General features: G+C 34.4%; 2 protein-coding genes across 2 annotated transcripts in view; both read right to left on the bottom strand.

Moving 5' to 3' along the window:
- Positions 1-23,725, bottom strand: part of LOC127701179 (uncharacterized) — a 213,226-nt gene that overhangs the window by 173,201 nt on the left and 16,300 nt on the right. The window lies entirely within an intron of this gene.
- LOC127701145 (tetratricopeptide repeat protein 12-like) overlaps positions 23,019-23,725 on the bottom strand; it is a 157,676-nt gene continuing 156,969 nt past the window's right edge. Inside the window, exon 17 of the mRNA XM_052204956.1 lies at positions 23,019-23,231. Within this exon, the coding sequence (XP_052060916.1) occupies positions 23,159-23,231 (73 nt within the window). The 3' untranslated portion in view covers positions 23,019-23,158. The remainder of the gene's footprint in view (positions 23,232-23,725) is intronic.

Below are 23,725 nucleotides of genomic sequence, written 5' to 3'. Positions count from 1 at the left end.
GGAGCATAATGCATTTCATAGAATTCCATCTTTATTTCTTTATCAGCTTCATTTGTTGGAGAATAGACTTGGATGGTTGATGTCTTTATAGGTTTTGTATTCAGTCGTGCTGTTATTATTCTTTCGTTGACTGGATTGTACTCAATAAGTGATTTTGTAGCTGATTTGTTGAAGATGATGGCAACTCCTCCCTGGTGTTTGTCGTCATTTCTACCAGAGTATATGGTTGTATCTCCTGTGTTTGTCAAGTTTTTGCCAAACCCTGTCCATCTGCATTCACTTATGCCTAGTATGTGCAGCTTGTTTTCGTTCATTTCTCTTAACACTTGAGCTTGTTTTCCTGTCTCGTACATGGTACGGACATTCCAAAAACCCATTCTAAGTCCCTGCTGGTATTCTGATGTTACGAGAAAAGGTGAATTTTGCTAATCCTGTTTGCCGTAATCAGATGATGTTTTATGAGTAGGGGAGATTACCCCTAGCTCAACCTTCAACCTGGTGGACCAGGGTTACTTGTTTATGGTTTTTCTTCCAATAGATAGATGCCTTCCAAGGCTAACGAGTCTGATCTACCCGTTGATTTTAATTTTAGAGTTTTCTTCTCTTAGGAAAATTACCTTAACCTGGCTACGACCCTCTCCTGGCCGACTATTTGACCCATAGTTGGGGCAAGGTTAATGAGTGCTAGGGCATGTCCACATACCAATGGGCCTACAAACTGCATTTCTAGGGCCCTTGCTGCTCCGAGATCCCCAACAGATTCGCCTGATGTATGTAATCAGTTTTCTAGTGCTACCACAGGAGGATACTGCTAGAGTCTTGGTAATGCAGAGGCTATGTACTGGCAAGAAAGAATTACTCACTCGACTTTCTTTTCACAAAAAATATAGCTAGCCAGCGGCATAAGACATCGATAGGACAGTCCCATACACCAGACGCATGACATTGCCCTGTGGAACCCTACCACCAGCACACTGGTAAAAAGTGTAAACAGAGACAAATATACATAATATGTCTCTGGTGTAAACGACTTACTGTTTTTAGCATATTTCTAGAACATTATATTATAATGATGCAAAGGTTCTAGGAAGTTTGTACGTGTAATAAAACGTCATTAATTGCTCATACATTTTTTTTTACGAAACATGATGGCGTTTATTTATACAAATACGTCTGATAAACGAACATAGTTCAGCCTCTTTCAACTGATTTTTATAGTTTGTTCTTATGTTGTACTGTTACACCCCTGTCCCAAGTTAGGGGAGGGTTGGCGCCTTCAAGGGAGTTTAACCCCGCCACATTCTATATGTGCCTGTCCCAAGTCAGGAGCCTTTAACTCAGTGGTTTTCGTTTCTTGCTGTGTAACATATTTGTTTTTCGTTCATTATTTTGTGAATAATTGGGCTGTTATACTTTTCTCGTTTGAATTGTTTTACATTTGTCATTTTGGGGCCTTTTATAGCTGACTATGCGGTATGGGGTTTGCTCATTGTTGAAGGCCGTACGGTGACCTATAGTTGTTACTTTCTGTGTCATTTGGTCTCTTGTGGAGAGTTGTCTCATTGGCAATCATACCACATCTTCTTATATTTATATATATATGGAATATTTGATGGCAGTTTTGTTATGTAGGATCCTTTACTTTAATGACAAACTTATGATAGCAAGGCGATATTATTATTTCTAATCGGTGCGTCCGTCTATTCGTCATTCCCATTCCAAATTCAAAACTTTTTAAATTATGGGTTTGACCCTGATTAAGTGATTCACTAAACATGGAAATCTGATAGTGTGGAGGCACGGTGTCTTATGGCCACATTTGCTTGCTTCAAATGTTTTGAATATACATGTATGTGCATCTTGAATATTCATAACCGCATCGGTGGTCTTGGGGTAGCGTGCTTGCCTCAAGTGCCTGACGGAGGTCTCATGTTCGATCCTCGGCCGGTTCAAATCAAAGATTGGCTGCCTATCTGCTAAGTTGCGCAAATGCGTGATCTTCTACACTGCATTGGGAATAAAAACATCGGAAAGGAAAAAAAAGCGTGCCGTTTTGACTTTATTGCACATCGAAATCGAATTATCTATTTTTTTTCTATGTTTAAGAAATAATTCATGGCAGCCGTAGATTTGTTTTCATTTAACCATGGGTTATGCATTTATATTCGATTATCTTATTCCGAGCGACAGCTGCAATGAATTATTTTGATTCTAATAGGACAAATTCTGTAATTTTGTCAACCGTGAAGGCCCGTGAAGGCCCGTGAAGGCCCTTTTGTGTATAGGCGGATCCAGAAATTTTCATAAGTGGGGGCCAACTGACTGCCTAAGAGGGGGCCCGCTCCAGTGATGCTTCAGTGATTCCCTATATAATCAACCAAATTTTTCCGACAAAAGGCGGGGGCCCGGGCCCCCTGCCCCCCCCCCTAAATCCGGCTCAGTCACACGATGCTGTTTTGGCTGTTCCGTTTTACCCCACAAAATATAATATTATTCAATAATAAATTTTAAAAACTCACATTCTTTTGTTCTTTTTGTGTTATTATTTTATTACATTCTGAGGCGTACAAGAAGCCTAAAAAAACGCCCGGTGTTAACATTTGACGCCGGAAGCATATGACATCACCATGTTAATTTAGTTGCCAAAGAAGACAACATCATGCATTTCGCGAAATTTTCGTTTTATGACATTTTACATCGAAATAATAACTGAAATGGACCGATTTTTTATTTACCCTCAGAATAGAGATAACCGTATTGTATTCGTAGCTTGGTTTACGTAAAACGTGGGATTTACTGTCAAAAATTTAGTTAACATGGTCCGGCGTATAAATAAGATGAACGTAACGCGGAACAGCCAATTTTGTGTATCTATGCGTCTGCGCTAAAAGTAGATATACTGTGATTATACTGGAACTTGTTAATTATTGGTATTATTAATTATGTGGAATACAAAAGGGCCTAAATTGGAGTAATTTTTAAATATAATCTTTATTGCAAAATTACACCCATAAGGGTCAAGCAATACAAACAATTATACATTTTAAATAACAACACCATTGTCCTGTAATAGTCAGTGTATATAACGTTGAATTCTTTGATTTGTCGTTTTTACGTCATGCCGGCTAACAAATTGGACCTCGTTATTTTAGTAGTATAGATACCAGAGACATATAATACTAAATCAGTACGATCGAGCAACAGCTGATCTGCAATATCGTAGTTAAAAAGTAAATTGTGTACTTTATTCCACTAAAGTACAGAAAACTTAGTTACATTAGACAAGTATACAATAACGCGTAACTGTCATTCATAATATGTCTATTTATACACTGACGTGGTTTCCTGATTTTATTCAATTTTGAACTCCTTACTCCTCTGTTAACACTATGTTTGTCTGAATTAATGTTGTCGGAACGTCTGTCCATTTTGCAGCCTAAAGATAGTCGTCATGTATAAAAAAAAAATCGTCTCTTCATACTTGTTTGATTTGCATCCAATTATAGCTACATGCATGTAGCCTCGGGGTAGGTTTCATTATTATTATCTAAAGAAATGTGCAGGAACGGATTTAGGGGGTGCCCAGGCCCCCTTATGAAGCTTCATTCATCGTTAATTCAGACTTTTTACCGCTTCCACTACAAATTGTGTCTTATTTGGGGACCCGCGCCCCCACCCCTTTTAAAATCCTGGAATCATCTAATGTGTAGATCTTCTATACAAACAGAGGCAGATGCACTGTAGTCATCGGATTAATTTTCATAGATAATTCCGTTTGACGACGTGTCAACATTCGTCTGCCAGTGTAGTTTTACTTTCATAAATAGTTTTATTAAAAAAAAAAGGATTGTGTGCAGTCGGCACAACTTGTATAGTTCACATATTTTATTTATTGATTTTTTTTGCACATCTGAAATTTTCTACAATTATTTGGACAAATATTAACTGCACAAGAAATGCCTCCACCTTTTTTTATAACTTTCGGCAGTATCCATAGTGAAATAAATAAGAAAATGAAGGAAATACAAATGTAAACAGAAAATCGATAATGTTTTGATCAATACACGTGCGTTATTTTTCACGGTTGTAATGGCGGATCGGTCACGTGATAGGTTAATGGATGCGCCCATGTTTTCTAGGTCAATTACAGATAAACCCGTCTTATAAGACAGGTTTTTCCAATTATCTGCCTTAGTTTGTGACGCGACTCCTAGGCGTCGTTGTAGTACGATCGCCATTACAACCGTGAAAAAAATGTAAACAAGATATACATCTATTTCCCAGACCGCATATAATTAACGTAAACACAAGAATGTGAAGCGTACTTGACCTCGGCAAAATTACAAAATAAATAATAAAGTAATTAGATAAGGAATGGACATTGAAATTATAAGTGTATTGCAGGCCAGGTGTCGTGTCCTTAAAATATAACTCATTTTATTTGATACGTTAGAACCGGGACATAATATTTGCGAATACGAATCCCAGGTTACATATCGATTATAATCATTTGGTAATCATAATATTGATTATTATAACACGTACATAAATAAAAATAAATTGTCTTGCGGGTCGAATGTGACTTTATCAGAAAAAACGGGTGCAATTTTATCAAACTCAAAGAAATTTCTGTAGTCATGCAAACCTTTAATGAGGCGACGGTCCTATATTCGACAGCCCGTTTTCTCCGGCGCCCGGTTACTTACATCTTCTGAAAAATATATATCTATAGACATGTACCGTTTGATGATAAACTTTTTCACAGAAACGATTTTTTTGCTTGTGGTTCGACTCACGTATACTGCTCAAAATTGAGTGACGTTTTCGTATCACTTTTGTCTCCGCATGAATTGCGCTATATGCTATCAGTGCGTCGGGCCATATGTAGACTTAACTTTGCGATTTAATTGGGCCGAAGAAGTTTTGGACTTTCACGGCCCATGTTATCATATAGTTATTAGGTGTTCGATTCCAATTTCTTTTGTAGAAAAAATACTTGACATGAAACTACTAGTATGCATAGTATAACATCATGCTCCGGCCCGTGCTGAAAATAAATGAATGTCATTAAACCACAAAAGACACAAATGTGTAAATTAAAAGCAATGATTAGAATTATGTTTTAAAAGCGTCATTTAGTGTTTTGCCAATTTCCCCCTCCCCACCACCCCAAAACAGAGGTCTCGTATATTTTCATCCTGAATCTGTATTAGACTCCTTTATAAGTCCCCGATATATATAATACAGTGAAATACAGAATTACAGTATTACATTAGGGATGTATATTGGACCATCCGACTAAAGTGAATATATACTTTGAGCACACATTCCTTCATATATGGACCATTAAGACGAGGTTTATAGAGAAGTGCCCTTAATAGTAAGTTTTGCTGTGACTTGTCTATGGATGCAGCTGTTTGTAAAACCTTTAAGTTTTTCAGCAAGAACTGGCACCCAGGAATAAAATAGTTTACTAGCCTTACTTTTCGAAATATGAAAGCGCCGTCATAAATAACCAAACATCAAACTAAGTGTTAACCTCTAAATCAGTACGATCGAGCAACAGCTGATCTGCAATATCATGCGTAGTTAAAAAGTAAATTGTGTACTTTATTCCACTAAAGTACAGAAAACTTAGTTACATTAGACAAGTATACAATAACGCGTAACTGTCATTCATAATATGTCTATTTATACACTGACGTGGTTTCCTGATTTTATTCAATTTTGAATTCCTTACTCCTCTGTTAACACTATGTTTGTCTGAATTAATGTTGTCGGAACGTCTGTCCATTTTGCAGCCTAAAGATAGTCGTCATGTATAAAAAAAAAATCGTCTCTTCATACTTTTTTGATTTGCATCCAATTATAGCTACATGCATGTAGCCTCGGGGTAGGTTTCATTATTATTATCTAAAGAAATGTGCAGGAACGGATTTAGGGGGTGCCCAGGCCCCTTTATGAAGCTTCATTCATCGTTAATTCAGACTTTTTACCGCTTCCACTACAAATTGTGTCTTATTTGGGGACCCGCGCCCCCACCCCTTTTAAAATCCTGGAATCATCTAATGTGTAGATCTTCTATACAAACAGAGGCAGATGCACTGTAGTCATCGGATTAATTTTCATAGATAATTTCGTTTGACGACGTGTCAACATTCGTCTGCCAGTGTAGTTTTACTTTCATAAATAGTTTTATTAAAAAAAAAAAAGGATTGTGTGCAGTCGGCACAACTTGTATAGTTCACATATTTTATTTATTGATTTTTTTTGCACATCTGAAATTTTCTACAATTATTTGGACAAATATTAACTGCACAAGAAATGCCTCCACCTTTTTTTATAACTTTCGGCAGTATCCATAGTGAAATAAATAAGAAAATGAAGGAAATACAAATGTAAACAGAAAATCGATAATGTTTTGATCAATACACGTGCGTTATTTTTCACGGTTGTAATGGCGGATCGGTCACGTGATAGGTTAATGGATGCGCCCATGTTTTCTAGGTCAATTACAGATAAACCCGTCTTATAAGACAGGTTTTTCCAATTATCTGCCTTAGTTTGTGACGCGACTCCTAGGCGTCGTTGTAGTACGATCGCCATTACAACCGTGAAAAAAATGTAAACAAGATATACATCTATTTCCCAGACCGCATATAATTAACGTAAACACAAGAATGTGAAGCGTACTTGACCTCGGCAAAATTACAAAATAAATAATAAAGTAATTAGATAAGGAATGGACATTGAAATTATAAGTGTATTGCAGGCCAGGTGTCGTGTCCTTAAAATATAACTCATTTTATTTGATACGTTAGAACCGGGACATAATATTTGCGAATACGAATCCCAGGTTACATATCGATTATAATCATTTGGTAATCATAATATTGATTATTATAACACGTACATAGATAAAAATAAATTGTCTTGCGGGTCGAATGTGACTTTATCAGAAAAAACAGGTGCAATTTTATCAAACTCAAAGAAATTTCTGTAGTCATGCAAACCTTTAATGAGGCGACGGTCCTATATTCGACAGCCCGTTTTCTCCGGCGCCCGGTTACTTACATCTTCTGAAAAATATATATCTATAGACATGTACCGTTTGATGATAAACTTTTTCACAGAAACGATTTTTTTGCTTGTGGTTCGACTCACGTATACTGCTCAAAATTGAGTGACGTTTTCGTATCACTTTTGTCTCCGCATGAATTGCGCTATATGCTATCAGTGCGTCGGGCCATATGTAGACTTAACTTTGCGATTTAATTGGGCCGAAGAAGTTTTGGACTTTCACGGCCCATGTTATCATATAGTTATTAGGTGTTCGATTCCAATTTCTTTTGTAGAAAAAATACTTGACATGAAACTACTAGTATGCATAGTATAACATCATGCTCCGGCCCGTGCTGAAAATAAATGAATGTCATTAAACCACAAAAGACACAAATGTGTAAATTAAAAGCAATGATTAGAATTATGTTTTAAAAGCGTCATTTAGTGTTTTGCCAATTTCCCCCTCCCCACCACCCCAAAACAGAGGTCTCGTATATTTTCATCCTGAATCTGTATTAGACTCCTTTATAAGTCCCCGATATATATAATACAGTGAAATACAGAATTACAGTATTACATTAGGGATGTATATTGGACCATCCGACTAAAGTGAATATATACTTTGAGCACACATTCCTTCATATATGGACCATTAAGACGAGGTTTATAGAGAAGTGCCCTTAATAGTAAGTTTTGCTGTGACTTGTCTATGGATGCAGCTGTTTGTAAAACCTTTAAGTTTTTCAGCAAGAACTGGCACCCAGGAATAAAATAGTTTACTAGCCTTACTTTTCGAAATATGAAAGCGCCGTCATAAATAACCAAACATCAAACTAAGTGTTAACCTCTAAATCAGTACGATCGAGCAACAGCTGATCTGCAATATCATGCGTAGTTAAAAAGTAAATTGTGTACTTTATTCCACTAAAGTACAGAAAACTTAGTTACATTAGACAAGTATACAATAACGCGTAACTGTCATTCATAATATGTCTATTTATACACTGACGTGGTTTCCTGATTTTATTCAATTTTGAACTCCTTACTCCTCTGTTAACACTATGTTTGTCTGAATTAATGTTGTCGGAACGGATGTCCATTTTGCAGCCTAAAGATAGTCGTCATGTATAAAAAAAAAATCGTCTCTTCATACTTGTTTGATTTGCATCCAATTATAGCTACATGCATGTAGCCTCGGGGTAGGTTTCATTATTATTATCTAAAGAAATGTGCAGGAACGGATTTAGGGGGTGCCCAGGCCCCCTTATGAAGCTTCATTCATCGTTAATTCAGACTTTTTACCGCTTCCACTACAAATTGTGTCTTATTTGGGGACCCGCGCCCCCACCCCTTTTAAAATCCTGGAATCATCTAATGTGTAGATCTTCTATACAAACAGAGGCAGATGCACTGTAGTCATCGGATTAATTTTCATAGATAATTTCGTTTGACGACGTGTCAACATTCGTCTGCCAATGTAGTTTTACTTTCATAAATAGTTTTATTAAAAAAAAAAGGATTGTGTGCAGTCGGCACAACTTGTATAGTTCACATATTTTATTTATTGATTTTTTTTGCACATCTGAAATTTTCTACAATTATTTGGACAAATATTAACTGCACAAGAAATGCCTCCACCTTTTTTTATAACTTTCGGCAGTATCCATAGTGAAATAAATAAGAAAATGAAGGAAATACAAATGTAAACAGAAAATCGATAATGTTTTGATCAATACACGTGCGTTATTTTTCACGGTTGTAATGGCGGATCGGTCACGTGATAGGTTAATGGATGCGCCCATGTTTTCTAGGTCAATTACAGATAAACCCGTCTTATAAGACAGGTTTTTCCAATTATCTGCCTTAGTTTGTGACGCGACTCCTAGGCGTCGTTGTAGTACGATCGCCATTACAACCGTGAAAAAAATGTAAACAAGATATACATCTATTTCCCAGACCGCATATAATTAACGTAAACACAAGAATGTGAAGCGTACTTGACCTCGGCAAAATTACAAAATAAATAATAAAGTAATTAGATAAGGAATGGACATTGAAATTATAAGTGTATTGCAGGCCAGGTGTCGTGTCCTTAAAATATAACTCATTTTATTTGATACGTTAGAACCGGGACATAATATTTGCGAATACGAATCCCAGGTTACATATCGATTATAATCATTTGGTAATCATAATATTGATTATTATAACACGTACATAAATAAAAATAAATTGTCTTGCGGGTCGAATGTGACTTTATCAGAAAAAACAGGTGCAATTTTATCAAACTCAAAGAAATTTCTGTAGTCATGCAAACCTTTAATGAGGCGACGGTCCTATATTCGACAGCCCGTTTTCTCCGGCGCCCGGTTACTTACATCTTCTGAAAAATATATATCTATAGACATGTACCGTTTGATGATAAACTTTTTCACAGAAACGATTTGTTTGCTTGTGGTTCGACTCACGTATACTGCTCAAAATTGAGTGACGTTTTCGTATCACTTTTGTCTCCGCATGAATTGCGCTATATGCTATCAGTGCGTCGGGCCATATGTAGACTTAACTTTGCGATTTAATTGGGCCGAAGAAGTTTTGGACTTTCACGGCCCATGTTATCATATAGTTATTAGGTGTTCGATTCCAATTTCTTTTGTAGAAAAAATACTTGACATGAAACTACTAGTATGCATAGTATAACATCATGCTCCGGCCCGTGCTGAAAATAAATGAATGTCATTAAACCACAAAAGACACAAATGTGTAAATTAAAAGCAATGATTAGAATTATGTTTTAAAAGCGTCATTTAGTGTTTTGCCAATTTCCCCCTCCCCACCACCCCAAAACAGAGGTCTCGTATATTTTCATCCTGAATCTGTATTAGACTCCTTTATAAGTCCCCGATATATATAATACAGTGAAATACAGAATTACAGTATTACATTAGGGATGTATATTGGACCATCCGACTAAAGTGAATATATACTTTGAGCACACATTCCTTCATATATGGACCATTAAGACGAGGTTTATAGAGAAGTGCCCTTAATAGTAAGTTTTGCTGTGACTTGTCTATGGATGCAGCTGTTTGTAAAACCTTTAAGTTTTTCAGCAAGAACTGGCACCCAGGAATAAAATAGTTTACTAGCCTTACTTTTCGAAATATGAAAGCGCCGTCATAAATAACCAAACATCAAACTAAGTGTTAACCTCTAAATCAGTACGATCGAGCAACAGCTGATCTGCAATATCGTAGTTAAAAAGTAAATTGTGTACTTTATTCCACTAAAGTACAGAAAACTTAGTTACATTAGACAAGTATACAATAACGCGTAACTGTCATTCATAATATGTCTATTTATACACTGACGTGGTTTCCTGATTTTATTCAATTTTGAACTCCTTACTCCTCTGTTAACACTATGTTTGTCTGAATTAATGTTGTCGGAACGTCTGTCCATTTTGCAGCCTAAAGATAGTCGTCATGTATAAAAAAAAAATCGTCTCTTCATACTTGTTTGATTTGCATCCAATTATAGCTACATGCATGTAGCCTCGGGGTAGGTTTCATTATTATTATCTAAAGAAATGTGCAGGAACGGATTTAGGGGGTGCCCAGGCCCCCTTATGAAGCTTCATTCATCGTTAATTCAGACTTTTTACCGCTTCCACTACAAATTGTGTCTTATTTGGGGACCCGCGCCCCCACCCCTTTTAAAATCCTGGAATCATCTAATGTGTAGATCTTCTATACAAACAGAGGCAGATGCACTGTAGTCATCGGATTAATTTTCATAAATAATTTCGTTTGACGACGTGTCAACATTCGTCTGCCAGTGTAGTTTTACTTTCATAAATAGTTTTATTAAAAAAAAAAGGATTGTGTGCAGTCGGCACAACTTGTATAGTTCACATATTTTATTTATTGATTTTTTTTGCACATCTGAAATTTTCTACAATTATTTGGACAAATATTAACTGCACAAGAAATGCCTCCACCTTTTTTTATAACTTTCGGCAGTATCCATAGTGAAATAAATAAGAAAATGAAGGAAATACAAATGTAAACAGAAAATCGATAATGTTTTGATCAATACACGTGCGTTATTTTTCACGGTTGTAATGGCGGATCGGTCACGTGATAGGTTAATGGATGCGCCCATGTTTTCTAGGTCAATTACAGATAAACCTGTCTATACACTTGGAATTAACCCGAATAATGTCAGTCGTTATATTCCGCCGATCTCCGTCTAATCTCCGATTGCTACATTAGCCTCGATAGGCTATAGGCCGCTAGAGGGCGCAGAATTATTCGAGTTAACTTGGAATACGCATTATATATATCATATATATATATGTGCTTTATCTAATAAAATATTTATATTATTTTTTAAATTGATTTTTTAAAACAAACTGAAATAAAATGCTTCGCTGAGCCAGGGACAGTCTATACTAGCCAGATACGACCGCAGAGGTCTAACCCTGAACACGGTTGGGGCAAGTTTGGACACAATATTCAAGATTGATACTGTCTGAATTTGGATTGTGATCAAATTTTTGACAGAATGGGACATTTAATTTACCTAGAATGGTCTGATATCCAAAATGTTACAACATGGTTAGATTCAGTATATAAAAAAAACACCAAAAATTTACTTTTAGTTGAAATCAAACAAAGTTTAATTTTAGACCCTTCAAACCTTAATATGGACTAGTTTGAAAACAGGGCCCAAAATAAAAAAATCTAAATGCACAATAAGATTCAGCATATCATACAGCCGCAACAATTTAGTTTTTTGATGAAATCAAACAAAGTTTAATTTTGGACCCTTTTGACCTCAATGTAGACCAATCTCAAAATGGGGCCCAATATCCAAAAAAGTAATACAAGGTTAGAACCCCCAAAAATTAAAGACTTAAATTTATCCCATTGAAATTGGTTAAAAGAAATTTGTATTTTCAATTGAAGATTTCTTGCTATTGCGCAATACTTGCAATTTAAGATTTCTTGCTATTGTGCAATACTGTGTTATTGTGCAATATTGTGCAATTGAAGATTTCTTGCTATTGCGCAATACTGTGTTGTTGCGCAATACTGGCCAATTGAAGATTTCTTGCTATATCGAAATACTGTATAATTGAAGATTTCTTGCTATTGCGCAATACTGACCGATTGAAGATTTCTTGCTATTGCGCAATACTGTGCTATTGTGCAATACTGTGCTATTGCGCAATACTGTGCAATTGAAGATTTCTTGCTATTGTGCAATACTGTGCTATTGTGCAATACTGTGCAATTGAAGATTTCTTGCTATTGCGCAATACTTTGTTGTTGCGCAATACTGTGCAATTGAAGATTTCTTGCTATTGCGCAATACTGTGCAAATATGAGAATTCTTGCTATTGCGCAATACTGTGCAATTTAAGATTTCTTGCTATTGCCCTATACAGTGCAATTGAAGAATCCTTGCTATTGCGCAATACTGTGCTATTGTGCAATACTGTGCTATTGCGCATTGCTGTGCAATTGAAGATTTCTTACTATTGCGCAATACTGTGTAATTGAAGATTTCTTGCTTTTGCGCAATACTGTGCAATTGAAGATTTCTTGCAAGTGCGCAATACTGTGCTATTGCGCTATACCGTGCAATTGAAGATTTCTTGCTATTGCTCAATACTGTGTTGTTGCGCAATACTGGCCAATTGAAGATTTCTTGCTATTGCGAAATACTGTATACTGATTGAAGATTTCTTGTTATTGCGCAATACTGTGCAATTGAAGATTTCTTGCAATTGCGCAATACTGTGCAATCATTTGAAATTTCAAAAATTTTGAAGAAAAAAAATATGAACCCAAAAAAAAATTGGAAAAAAAAAATCCCCCCAAACTTTTTGAACCCCCTCCCCCTTGGAGTTATTACCCCCAAATTAATCCCAGCCTTCACTTTGTGGTATGGAACCGTGTATTACAATTTTAGAGAGATCCGTACACTTACACACAAGTTACTGTCTGGAAACTAGAAAAATGCTTGTTTTTATCTTATCTTATTTTAGAGAAGAAATTATATAGATATAAGAAGATGTGATATGAGTGCCAATGAGACAACTCTCCATCCAAGTCAAAATTTATAAAAGTAAACCATTATAGGTCACAGTACGGTCTTCAACACGGAGCCTTGGCTCACACCGAACAGTAAGCTATAAAGGGCCCCAAAAAAATTACTAGTGTAAAACCATTCAAACGGGAAAACCAACGGTCTAATCTATATAAAAAAACGAGAAACGAGAAACACTTATGAACCACATCAACAAACGACAACTACTGAACATCAGATTCCTGACTTAGGACAGGTGGAAACAATGTATTGATATAGTTTGAAATTTACTGTTCATTATTAGATATTTTGAAAAATAAATAAGGTAAGTTTTATACTGGGAACACGAGATTCATCTTCAATAAGTTTATCGGATATATATTTCCCGTCTAGCTGAAGGATAACGACTAAAGTCAGAGATTTCTCTTACTTTTGAATATATTTCTATAGAGCAACAGTTTTCTTTTCCGGACCATCGTAAAAAGAAAAGTCGAGACGTAAAACTATGCTTGAAACCGGTGCGTCGCAAAAACGATTGTAAATTACCCACTTCAAATCAATTATGTCTATCAAAGTTAAAGGATAAAGTTTAAAGTCGGAGATTTTTCTTGCTTTTGAACTGTTTTCGTCATTACAATAATTTTCTTTTCCGGACCATCGTTAAAAGAAAGGAGGAGACGTTAAACTATGCTTCAAACACGTGCGTAGCAAAGTTGTAAATAAACCCTTTAGGTGACATGAGACGCCATTTAACCACATCATTGCATAAAATAATACAATCAACACCTTTATTAATTAGGGTTGCACTATGTATGTATGTATGTATGCATGTACGTAGATCCCTCCGCGTTTACGGAGCACCCCTCGAGTGCTGCGAGGGTACAGTGGAATCCGTGTACACTCCCTATCGGGATTAATGGAGATGTGTCACTAACGTATTTACAATGTTCAATATTTACAAGGACAATCCCCACCCCAACACCAGGGAGTGTTAGGACACCGGGCGGATCTGTTATTATGGTGGAGGAAGCCGAAGTACTCGGAGAGAACCACCGGCCTGCTCGTCGGGAACAGACAAACCACAAATGGAAGTTTTTAACGACCTTGACTGGCTATACAGCCCTTGCACGGTCGGTATAATAACAAACCGAAGAGATATCAGCAGATTGATCTCCAGGTCAAAGTCGGGAGCAACTTTGACCAACCGAGGCCCCCATAGTACCCATTCTAGTTTAAACTCCGGTCTGGGTACCAGAGATGTGTGTGAGAGGGTGAAAATCACCCTCATATTTTTAGCACCCCGGTGAGAATCGAACTCGGGACCTTCAGCACTGTAGCCATCGGTCTTAACCACTACACCACGAACTCACACAATGACAGAGGACGATTGCCCGGATTGTGACAGGATATTGACCGGATGAGATATAAATAGTCAGAACTTTTAGTGTTATTTGGTAGATTTATTTTTTTTAATATTTGTAGACCTTAGAGATACTTAACTATATTTTATGAAAATAAAACAAAAAAAGTAAAAAAAAATATTTTAGAGCAAAAAAAGTTGACCGGACGGATTTCACACTCGCCGATGTACGCTTTACATATCATTGAACTGATCGATAACAAGTGTTAATATCTCTTTTGTTTTACAATATTTTTTCATGAAACCAAGAAATCTGCGAGATCAATAAATTTATTATATGAAAATATAAACTTTATAGTAAGAAAAAATGTTTTTCTACAAAAAAAAAGTTGACCGGACGGATTTCACATTCGCCGATGTACGCGTTGATTATATTGAACTGATCGACAAAAAGTGTTAATATCTCTTTTTTTACAATATTTTTTTCATGAAACTAAAGAATCTGCGCGATTAATAAATATATGATATGAAAATATAAACTTTATAGTAAATAGTTTATATTACTATAGAACAAATGGAATTGTATATTTGTTCAAATGATAAAAAGTGCGGCAACAAATTATTAGCCGACCCCTTCCGTCTCTTAGAACTATGGAGCAAACCCCACAATCATAACCACTTGGTTGCTGTTGCACTTCAGGGAGTTTAACTAAAATGTGCTTTTTGCCGTGACCATAAATAGCTGCAAGTTGAATGTCAAGAGATGGAACTTTTATCAAATTTCTTCATTGATTGGATTCTAATTGCCACCTGATTATATAAGGTAGTTCAATTAAAGGTATTTGATCTCAGGTGTGAAAACTTAAATGACATGTTATTTGGCTTGATTGGTGATTACGACAAGTGTCAAAATTAGATAATCTAATTAAATATCTGTACTTCTAATGTGCCGGTAAACTCAATCAGGTCAACATTTTGGGCTCAAAAATATAAGATTTTACGGATAAGTTTATATTTTCATATAATTTATAAATATATCTCAAATGTATCTCAATTTAAGGAAAATATTTTGAAAATTTAAAGACTTTTGAACACTTTCTGTCGATCATGTTAATATTATTCGTCGCGTAATTTGCGCAGGTAAAATCCGTCCGGTCAACTTTTTTTGTAGAGAAACTTTTTTGTTTACTATAAAGTTTATATTTTCGTAGAATATATTTATTTATCTCGCAGATTCTATAATTTCATGAAATAAAAACTGTAAAACAAAAGAGATAGTAACACTTTTTGTCGATCAGTTCAATACAGTAAATTTTTAAAGCGTATATCGTCGAATGTGAAATCCGTCCCGGTCAACTTTTATTGAAAAAAACACATTTTTTTTCTATAAAGTTTAAATTTTCATATAATATATTTATTAATCTCGCAGATTTCATAGTTTTATGAAAAAATATTGTAAAACAATAGAGATATTAACACTTTTTGTCGATCAGGTCAATATATGTAAAGCGCACATCAGTGAGTGTGAAATCCGTCCGGTCAACATTTTTTGCTTAAAAATATTTTTTTTTACTTTTTTTGTTAGATTTTCATAAAATATAGTTTAGTATCTCTAAGGTCTTCAAATATTTAAAAAATCTACCAAATAACAAAAAAGTTCTGACTATTTATATCTCATCCGGTCAATATCCTGTCACAATCCGGGCAATGGTCCTGTCATTAGTGTGACCCATTAATTAGTCAATTGTTATAAAATGCAATCAGCGGATTATCGATTTTCTGTAAAAATCGTAACGAGTTCAAAGTGAATTCCGAGTATTGTCTGATCAGGTTAAAAAGTAAAATCACAAAAATACCGAACTCCGAAGATTAAGTCACAGGAGGAAACTTACAACAAGACATAGATTGATATATATACAATCTTTAAAAAATACGAAAAAATTTTAAAAATGCTTTATATAATTAAGTATGATGTAATAGTTGAGTTAATATTGATGCTTTGAAATTGAAGATTTGAAAGAGTCTACTGAAGTGCAATTTACAATGTTGTCCGGTAGTTTGTTCCAGTCGGTATTAGTTCTTGGAAAATAGGATTCTTTTCTGTACTGTGTTTTGCAGGATGGAATTTGGAAGCTGTTCGAATTTGAATGTCTTGTTTGTATTTTTTGTGGGATTAATTTATTATTTTTAGGTATTGCAACCTTTTCGTGTTCAATTTTATAAAGCATTACCAATCTTGAGTCTTTTCTTCTGTCAGAGAGGCTGCGCCATTCAAGATGTTGTAACATGTTACCAACGCTTGAGGTGTTTCTGTATTTGTTGGTAACAAGACGCGCAGCCCTCCTTTGAACTTTTTCAATGCTATCTATGTCTTGTTGTAAGTATGGATACCAAACAGAGCAAGCATATTCTAGTGATGGTCTTACTAGGGACTTATATGCTTGCTCTTTAATTGATGTTGAGCTTATGTTCAGGTTCCTCCTTAGAAAGCCTAGGGTGTTATTAGCTTTCTTGTATATGTTGTTTATGTGCACATCCCATTTAAGGTTGGAACTGATGGTAACCCCCAGATATTTTGCTGTTGTTACATGTTCTAATGAGTGATTGTGTAATGTGTAGTTAAATTTGATTGGTTTTTTTATTTCTGGTGACTGAAATTACATTACACTTATCTGGGTTGAATGCCATACCACATAGTTTCCCACGATGCCAGTTTGTCAAGATCTTTTTGTAATGTGGATGCTTCGGAATTTGATTTTATTGCCAAATACACTATTGTGTCGTCTGCAAATAAACGTACTGTAGATGTAAGACCAGTTGGAATGTCGTTAATATAATACAGGAAGAGACTTGGTCCAAGAACTGACCCCTGTGGAACCCCTGACTCAACTGCAACATACTCAGATTTTTCCCCCTCTAGAACTACTGCCTGTTTACGATTGCTTAGAAAATTTTGTATCCAGTAATTTAATTCCCCCTGTATCCCGTAATGGTGAAGCTTATTAGTTAGAAGAGAATGTGAAACTTTATCGAATGCTTTAGAAAAATCCATGACCAAAATATCCGTTTGTTTACCGTTTTCCATGTTAAGTGAGACCATGATCATCTATAAATTCAAGTAGTTGTGTTTCGCAGGATCGACCTCTGCGAAATCCATGCTGTAGGGGATATAAAATGTTGTGATTATCTGCATGTGTCATGAAGTGTTTAACTACTATGTGTTCTAAAAGTTTGCAACAAATACATGTGAGAGATATAGGGCGGTAGTTTTCAGGGTTATATTTTTGGCCTTTTTTGTATACAGGAGAGACATAGGCAGTTTTCCAGTCATCTAGAACAACACCTGTTTTAACTGACTTCTCAAAGATAATGGTAAGTATTGGTGCAATTTCATGTGAAAGTTCTTTTAAAAATCTTGGTTTAATTTCGTCTGGTCCTGCTGCTTTGTTAGGATTTAAGTTATGTAAAAGTTTTTGTATACCTTCTGTTTTTATGATTAATTTTGTTATGGGTGGAAAAAGAGTATTCTGTGGCATGTTACACTGTTTGACAAATTCTTTATGGGAGATATTTGATGCTGGTGTGAATACAGACTAGAATTGTGCGTTAAGTGCCCCAGCTTTTTGTAGTGGATCAGTTAAGAGTTAGCCATCTTGTTTAATTTCAGTAATACCACTATAATCAGTTTTTTTTATGTTTAATATAGGTCCAAAATTTTTTCATAGTGCCAAAATTTGTTCCATCTTGTGGTGGTAATATGATGCTTTCAATGATTTTCGTATACATTTCTGTACCTGGTGTTTAACCTCTTTGTATTTTTTAGTAAGAGATGCATTCCGGGATTTTTTAGATTTTTTATAAAGTCTATCTCTTTTTCTAATGAGCCGTTTTGTTTCCATTGTGATCCATGGGTGACCGTCCTTTGTTTTTGCTGTTTTATGTGGGATGTGATCTTTCACTGCTTTTATTATTGTTGCTTTAAAACAGTTCCACATTTCATTTACACAAAGATGTTGCTGGTTTTCAAAGAGATGTTTATATGAAGTGTTTATTTCTTGTTTAATTGTGCTCCAATTTGCTTTTTTATATAATGGAATTATTCTAGGCTTTTGTTTAAGTTTTGATGAAGCTATTGCAAATTCGGCAAACACAATATCATGATCAGATAGGCCGGGAATAACTTCAACACGCTGTACTTGGTTTGGTAAGTTTGTAATTATCAGATCAAGAATATTGTCTTTACGTGTAGGGACATCAACAATTTGGGATAGAGTCATAACGGTTCTCAAAATATAGAGCGGACACAATTTGTAAGGGACGGACGGACGGACGGACGGACGGACGGACGGACGGACCGACAGACAGACGGACGGACCTTTGACCTAGGGAGTTGTACATACATTATGACACACCCTCTAGTGTTGGTTAATATACATGTCAAGTATAAACTTTGAAATCATAACGGTTCTCAAGATATAGAGCGGACACGATCTTTACCATAGGACATGGGGTTGTCAACTGAAACCAAAGTTTTTAACCTTGAATTTTGACCTAGGAAATTGTACAAACATTAAGACACACCCTCTGGTGTTGGTTTATATACATGTCAAGTATAAACTTTGAAATCATAACGGTTCTCAAGAAATAGAGCGGACATGATCTGTACCATTGAAATCATAACGGTTCTCAAGATATAGAGCGGACACGATCTTTACCATAAGACATGGGGTTGTCAACTGAAACCAAAGTTTTTGACCTATGAAGTTGTACATACATTATGACACACCCTCTGGTGTTGGTTAATTTACATGTCAAGTATAAACTTTGAAATCATAACGGTTCTCAAGATATATAGCAGACACGATCTTTACCATGGGAAATGGGGTTGTCAACTGAAACCAAAGTTTTTGACCTTGAACTTTGACCTAGGAAGTTGTACAAACATTTCAACACACCCTCTGGTGTTGGTTAATATGAATGTCAAGTAAAAACTTTGAAATCATAACGGTTCTCTAGATATAGAGTGGACACAATTTGTTACGGACGGACGGACAGACTGATCACTATAGGGGGCGGGGCCCTAATTATATTGCTGATCATTTTTGCTGTTTACTGTTTCTTTCTGTCTGTTATAATTTTGAAAACAATAGCTAAAAGCTCAAAAGGGGGTAAAAATAATCCCTTAACCTAAGAACAATAACTCCTATAAGGAGTCATTTATCAGTTTCAATAATGTTGACTTATTTGTTGTTCTCATCCTGATAATTTTTTATGTAAATAGTTTCTCTCTATCTATTATAGTTTTCAAGATAATTTAAAAAACACATTAAATTGGGAAGAAATGTAATAACTCTTATATGTAGTTAAAATATATTGACTTATTTGAAATTCCTATCTGTTTGATATATTTTGCTATTCTCAGTTTCTCTCGTTCTATTATAGTCTTTAAGATAATTGGCAAATCACAAAAAATATTGTAAAAATGGGGATTTAAGGGTTATAACTCCAAAGGAGTTATCATTATTTTGGTGAAACAAGAAGATGGTCTTGAAATTCTGAACATTTTTGCCCACATCAGATTTTTTCTATTATAATTTTCAAGAAATTAAAAACTATTTGCATTAACCCACATTTTATCTAAAGCAATGACTGCAGGCATGTTGATGAATTGGCAGGAACAAAAATCACAAACTTTATATCAGATATTCTAAAGATCACTTAGCCCAAGTTTGTGAATTTGCTCAAATGGTTTCAGGAGAACAATTTTAATAATTTTACGGGGAAGATGATGAATGCCAAGTGATGGCAATAGCTCACCAAAAATTGAAGGAGTTTTCCATTGACAATCTTTAATTTGGAATATTTTTACACATCCCCTTCCAGAAAATGGTCACCAATTTCACATTTTTCTTTTATCGAACTCATCTGAGATTTTGATGAGTGGAAACTTCCATCAAAATTTAATAAAGATGTAAATGAAGATAACAAAAAAGGACTGACTGACACATAAGCCGACATCTTGAAAACATTATATGCTCCTAGCTTTGTTGCATTGGGGTATGACATTATTCCCTCATGGCAACCTCTTGGTCCAAACTATTTTTTTTTAGCTAATTCTTATACCCAGTGTCTGGCTTATTTTGTCCAATTGTAAAAAGTGTAGCAATATTGAATAAGGTTTTTTTTTCTCTTATAACCTCAGAAGAATAGATTTTAGCAGAATATTTCTGAACTTATAAACTAAACTAAATCCTTATCTATAGTGCAGTGGTAAAGGGAACTTATCAGAGAAGCAAAATCCTTATGGGTCCAATTTAATTTGAAATGGTGGGAACCTTAGTTGTAGCAATGCATTAGGTGTTCAAGATGGGATGTTTATGAGGTGACAACCATCCTAAGTATTCTACTCACTAATCTTAAGTTAATTTTTCAAAATTGTAATAATGCTGTGTGTCTCATATGCAATATACATGTATTTGAAAAAATCAATTTAGAGTGGTTAAATATTGTAAAATACCATGTATCATTAAAGTAGAGGGTATAACATTAGGTTTCAGCGATTTTTATTGTAATGCAAAACTTACAGGAATTGCTTATGTCCCTTGCAAACATGAGATCACTCCTGTTATTAGTAATAAAACATTTTGCTCAATCTCTAACAGTTTTCTGTTGTCTTTCATTCTCTTTCATTTTGCAATATCCTATGGTGTTGTCTTCAGGGATGGGGTAATCGTAATCTGTAATCGTAATCGATTGTAATTGATTACATTTTTTCCAGTAATCGACAGTAATCTGTAATCGAAGACATTTTCGATTACATGTAATCGTAATTTAATCGATTACAGCAAAAATCATGATGTAATCATCGATTACTTTCGATTACATTTCGATTACTTTAGTAAAATAGTTTGATGAAATATAACCTAGTATTTTAAATGAAAACATGTATGTATTCATCACTTTGAAGTACTGATATGACTTAAGAGTTTATCAACTGCCTTTATATTTCTATCTATTGTCTCAAGCTGCATTATGATCAACCAGATCCCCTACCATAATTTACTTTATATCTAGCTTTTGAAACAAATGGATTGATGTGCTTGTCAATAAGTCAACACCTTTTATATTAAAATAAGAAAATAGATTTAAAATAAGAAATGTGTCTTAAGTTAAGTTCTGTACTTCCTTAAAGTAGTAAGCTTATTTGTATTAAATTTCCTAAAAGCATAATTTTCAATAAGATTTAAGCTTAGAATAGATAAAACGGTTGATTTCTTATAATGTTAAGATATACATGTATATGAAAAATAAGTACACAAAATCCTTTTAACAATGAACCAATACCTATGCATTGAAATTCTTTTCAGAAAAAGATACATGTGTCCCTTGTTGACACTATAAATATATACTGTTTATAATTTTATTATAGAATAAAAAAATCTTAACAAACTTGTCTTTACTAATCAGATGATCAAAGTCTTCTAATCACTATATAAGACACATACTTTGTTTTTATTTCAATTACTGTTTGTCTAATTAAGATGGAGATTTACATTATTTTGCCCCAGGTTATAAATTGTACTCCATTGGCAGTTTTATAACCTATAATAAAGGTGGTTTTCAAACAAAAGGATTAAATCATGTTTGTCATTATAATTATAAATTTTGATCCTTAAAATTAGCTGAACTAATTAATAATTCTACTTTTTTATATTTTCTTCTGAGAAAACTTCCAACATTGTAAATAACTATGCTAAAATATACCTGCTTTTAATGAATAAAAACAAAAAAGCTAAGTTAAGTCAGTACGAAAGCAAAATTATTGAAAAAAACTTTAAACATATATATAAGTGATTGATGGAATGCAATGTCATCTCTAATTCATGTTGAAAGTCAAATTTCAAGATTTTTTTAATAATTCTGATCCTCAGTAAGAGATTCCATCTAGATAACAACTGTCAACTTATAATTTGGAAACAATGATTTAAATGCTGTTTTTTTGGTAAAGTTCTAAACACCTACTATACAAACGTTGATCAACATGATAGTGTTTAACTTACTTTATTTTTTTTTAAATTTTGAAGCATGTAATTGACAGTAATCAAAAAGTAATGTAATTACTTTTGATAAAGTAATCGATTGCAATCGATTACATACAAAAATCTGAGTAATCGATTATTAATCGATTGCACAAAATACCTTCATGTAATCGATTATTAATCGATTACATTTGTCAGTAATCGTGCCCATCCCTGGTTGTCTTCAATTTTTGGACATTGGATTTTGATTGTCCCTTTGCTATGTTCTTCCTTTTTTTGTTGTTGATAGTACCTGAACGTGAGTCAGACCCTCAGATGGACAAGGGTAAATAAATAAAGCCCAAGTCAAAACTATGCAATATGTTCACATTTGGTGTACTTACAAACTCTCTTAAAAATAAAAAGGTTGAAATCTTGACTATGTTAACAGACAAACCACAAGGAAGGATAAAGTTCTTAAAAAAATTCCACAGATTTATTTTCACAGAAATAATATTATAAAATCAATTTTTAAAAGAGAAATGACACGACTGTCAACAATTATATTTATATATACACTTTGAAGATTGTCCTGTAATACTTAAAACAAACGAATTTGCTATCATGTCTTGATGTAGTTCATACAACTGTGCAGTATTTCAATTCCATGCAATTCACGTAACTTTTCCAAATGCCTGAAAATGAAAAAAATTTCAACACTCTTATTAAATTAGTTTATTTATATAAAATAAAGATTTTTTTATTGTTGAACTCAAAATGTCTCCTTGATGTGAAAAAAAATATTTGAAAAACAGATTTGCATCTCAGATCATGTCTCATCATAATCCTTGGCTAGAAAAGAATCATTTCTTCTGTCAAACTAGTGCATAAAAATTAATGGAAATGTCCATGAAAAATGTTTGCATTGCAATTTCACAAACACATTGGACTTCATAAGATCAATTTTCATGATTTATTCAACTAGCAAAAAAAAACTTTGTTTTTTTCATACCCTAACAAGCAAGCCAGACAGCTTTACAGTTTGTCTTTTGGTCTGTTTTGGTTTTTTTGCCATGGCGTTGCAAGTTTATTTTCGACTTATGAGTTTGAATTTCCCTTTGGTTGTATGGAATAAACTAAGTAAGTCGTATATGTACTTTGCGTTGTGTTTACTTTGCGTATATTATTT

Source organism: Mytilus californianus, unplaced genomic scaffold, assembly GCF_021869535.1.
Source record: "Mytilus californianus isolate M0D057914Y unplaced genomic scaffold, xbMytCali1.0.p SCAF_5, whole genome shotgun sequence".
NCBI classification, from domain to species: domain Eukaryota; kingdom Metazoa; phylum Mollusca; class Bivalvia; order Mytilida; family Mytilidae; genus Mytilus; species Mytilus californianus.
This window is presented reverse-complemented; position numbering and strand designations above follow the sequence as displayed.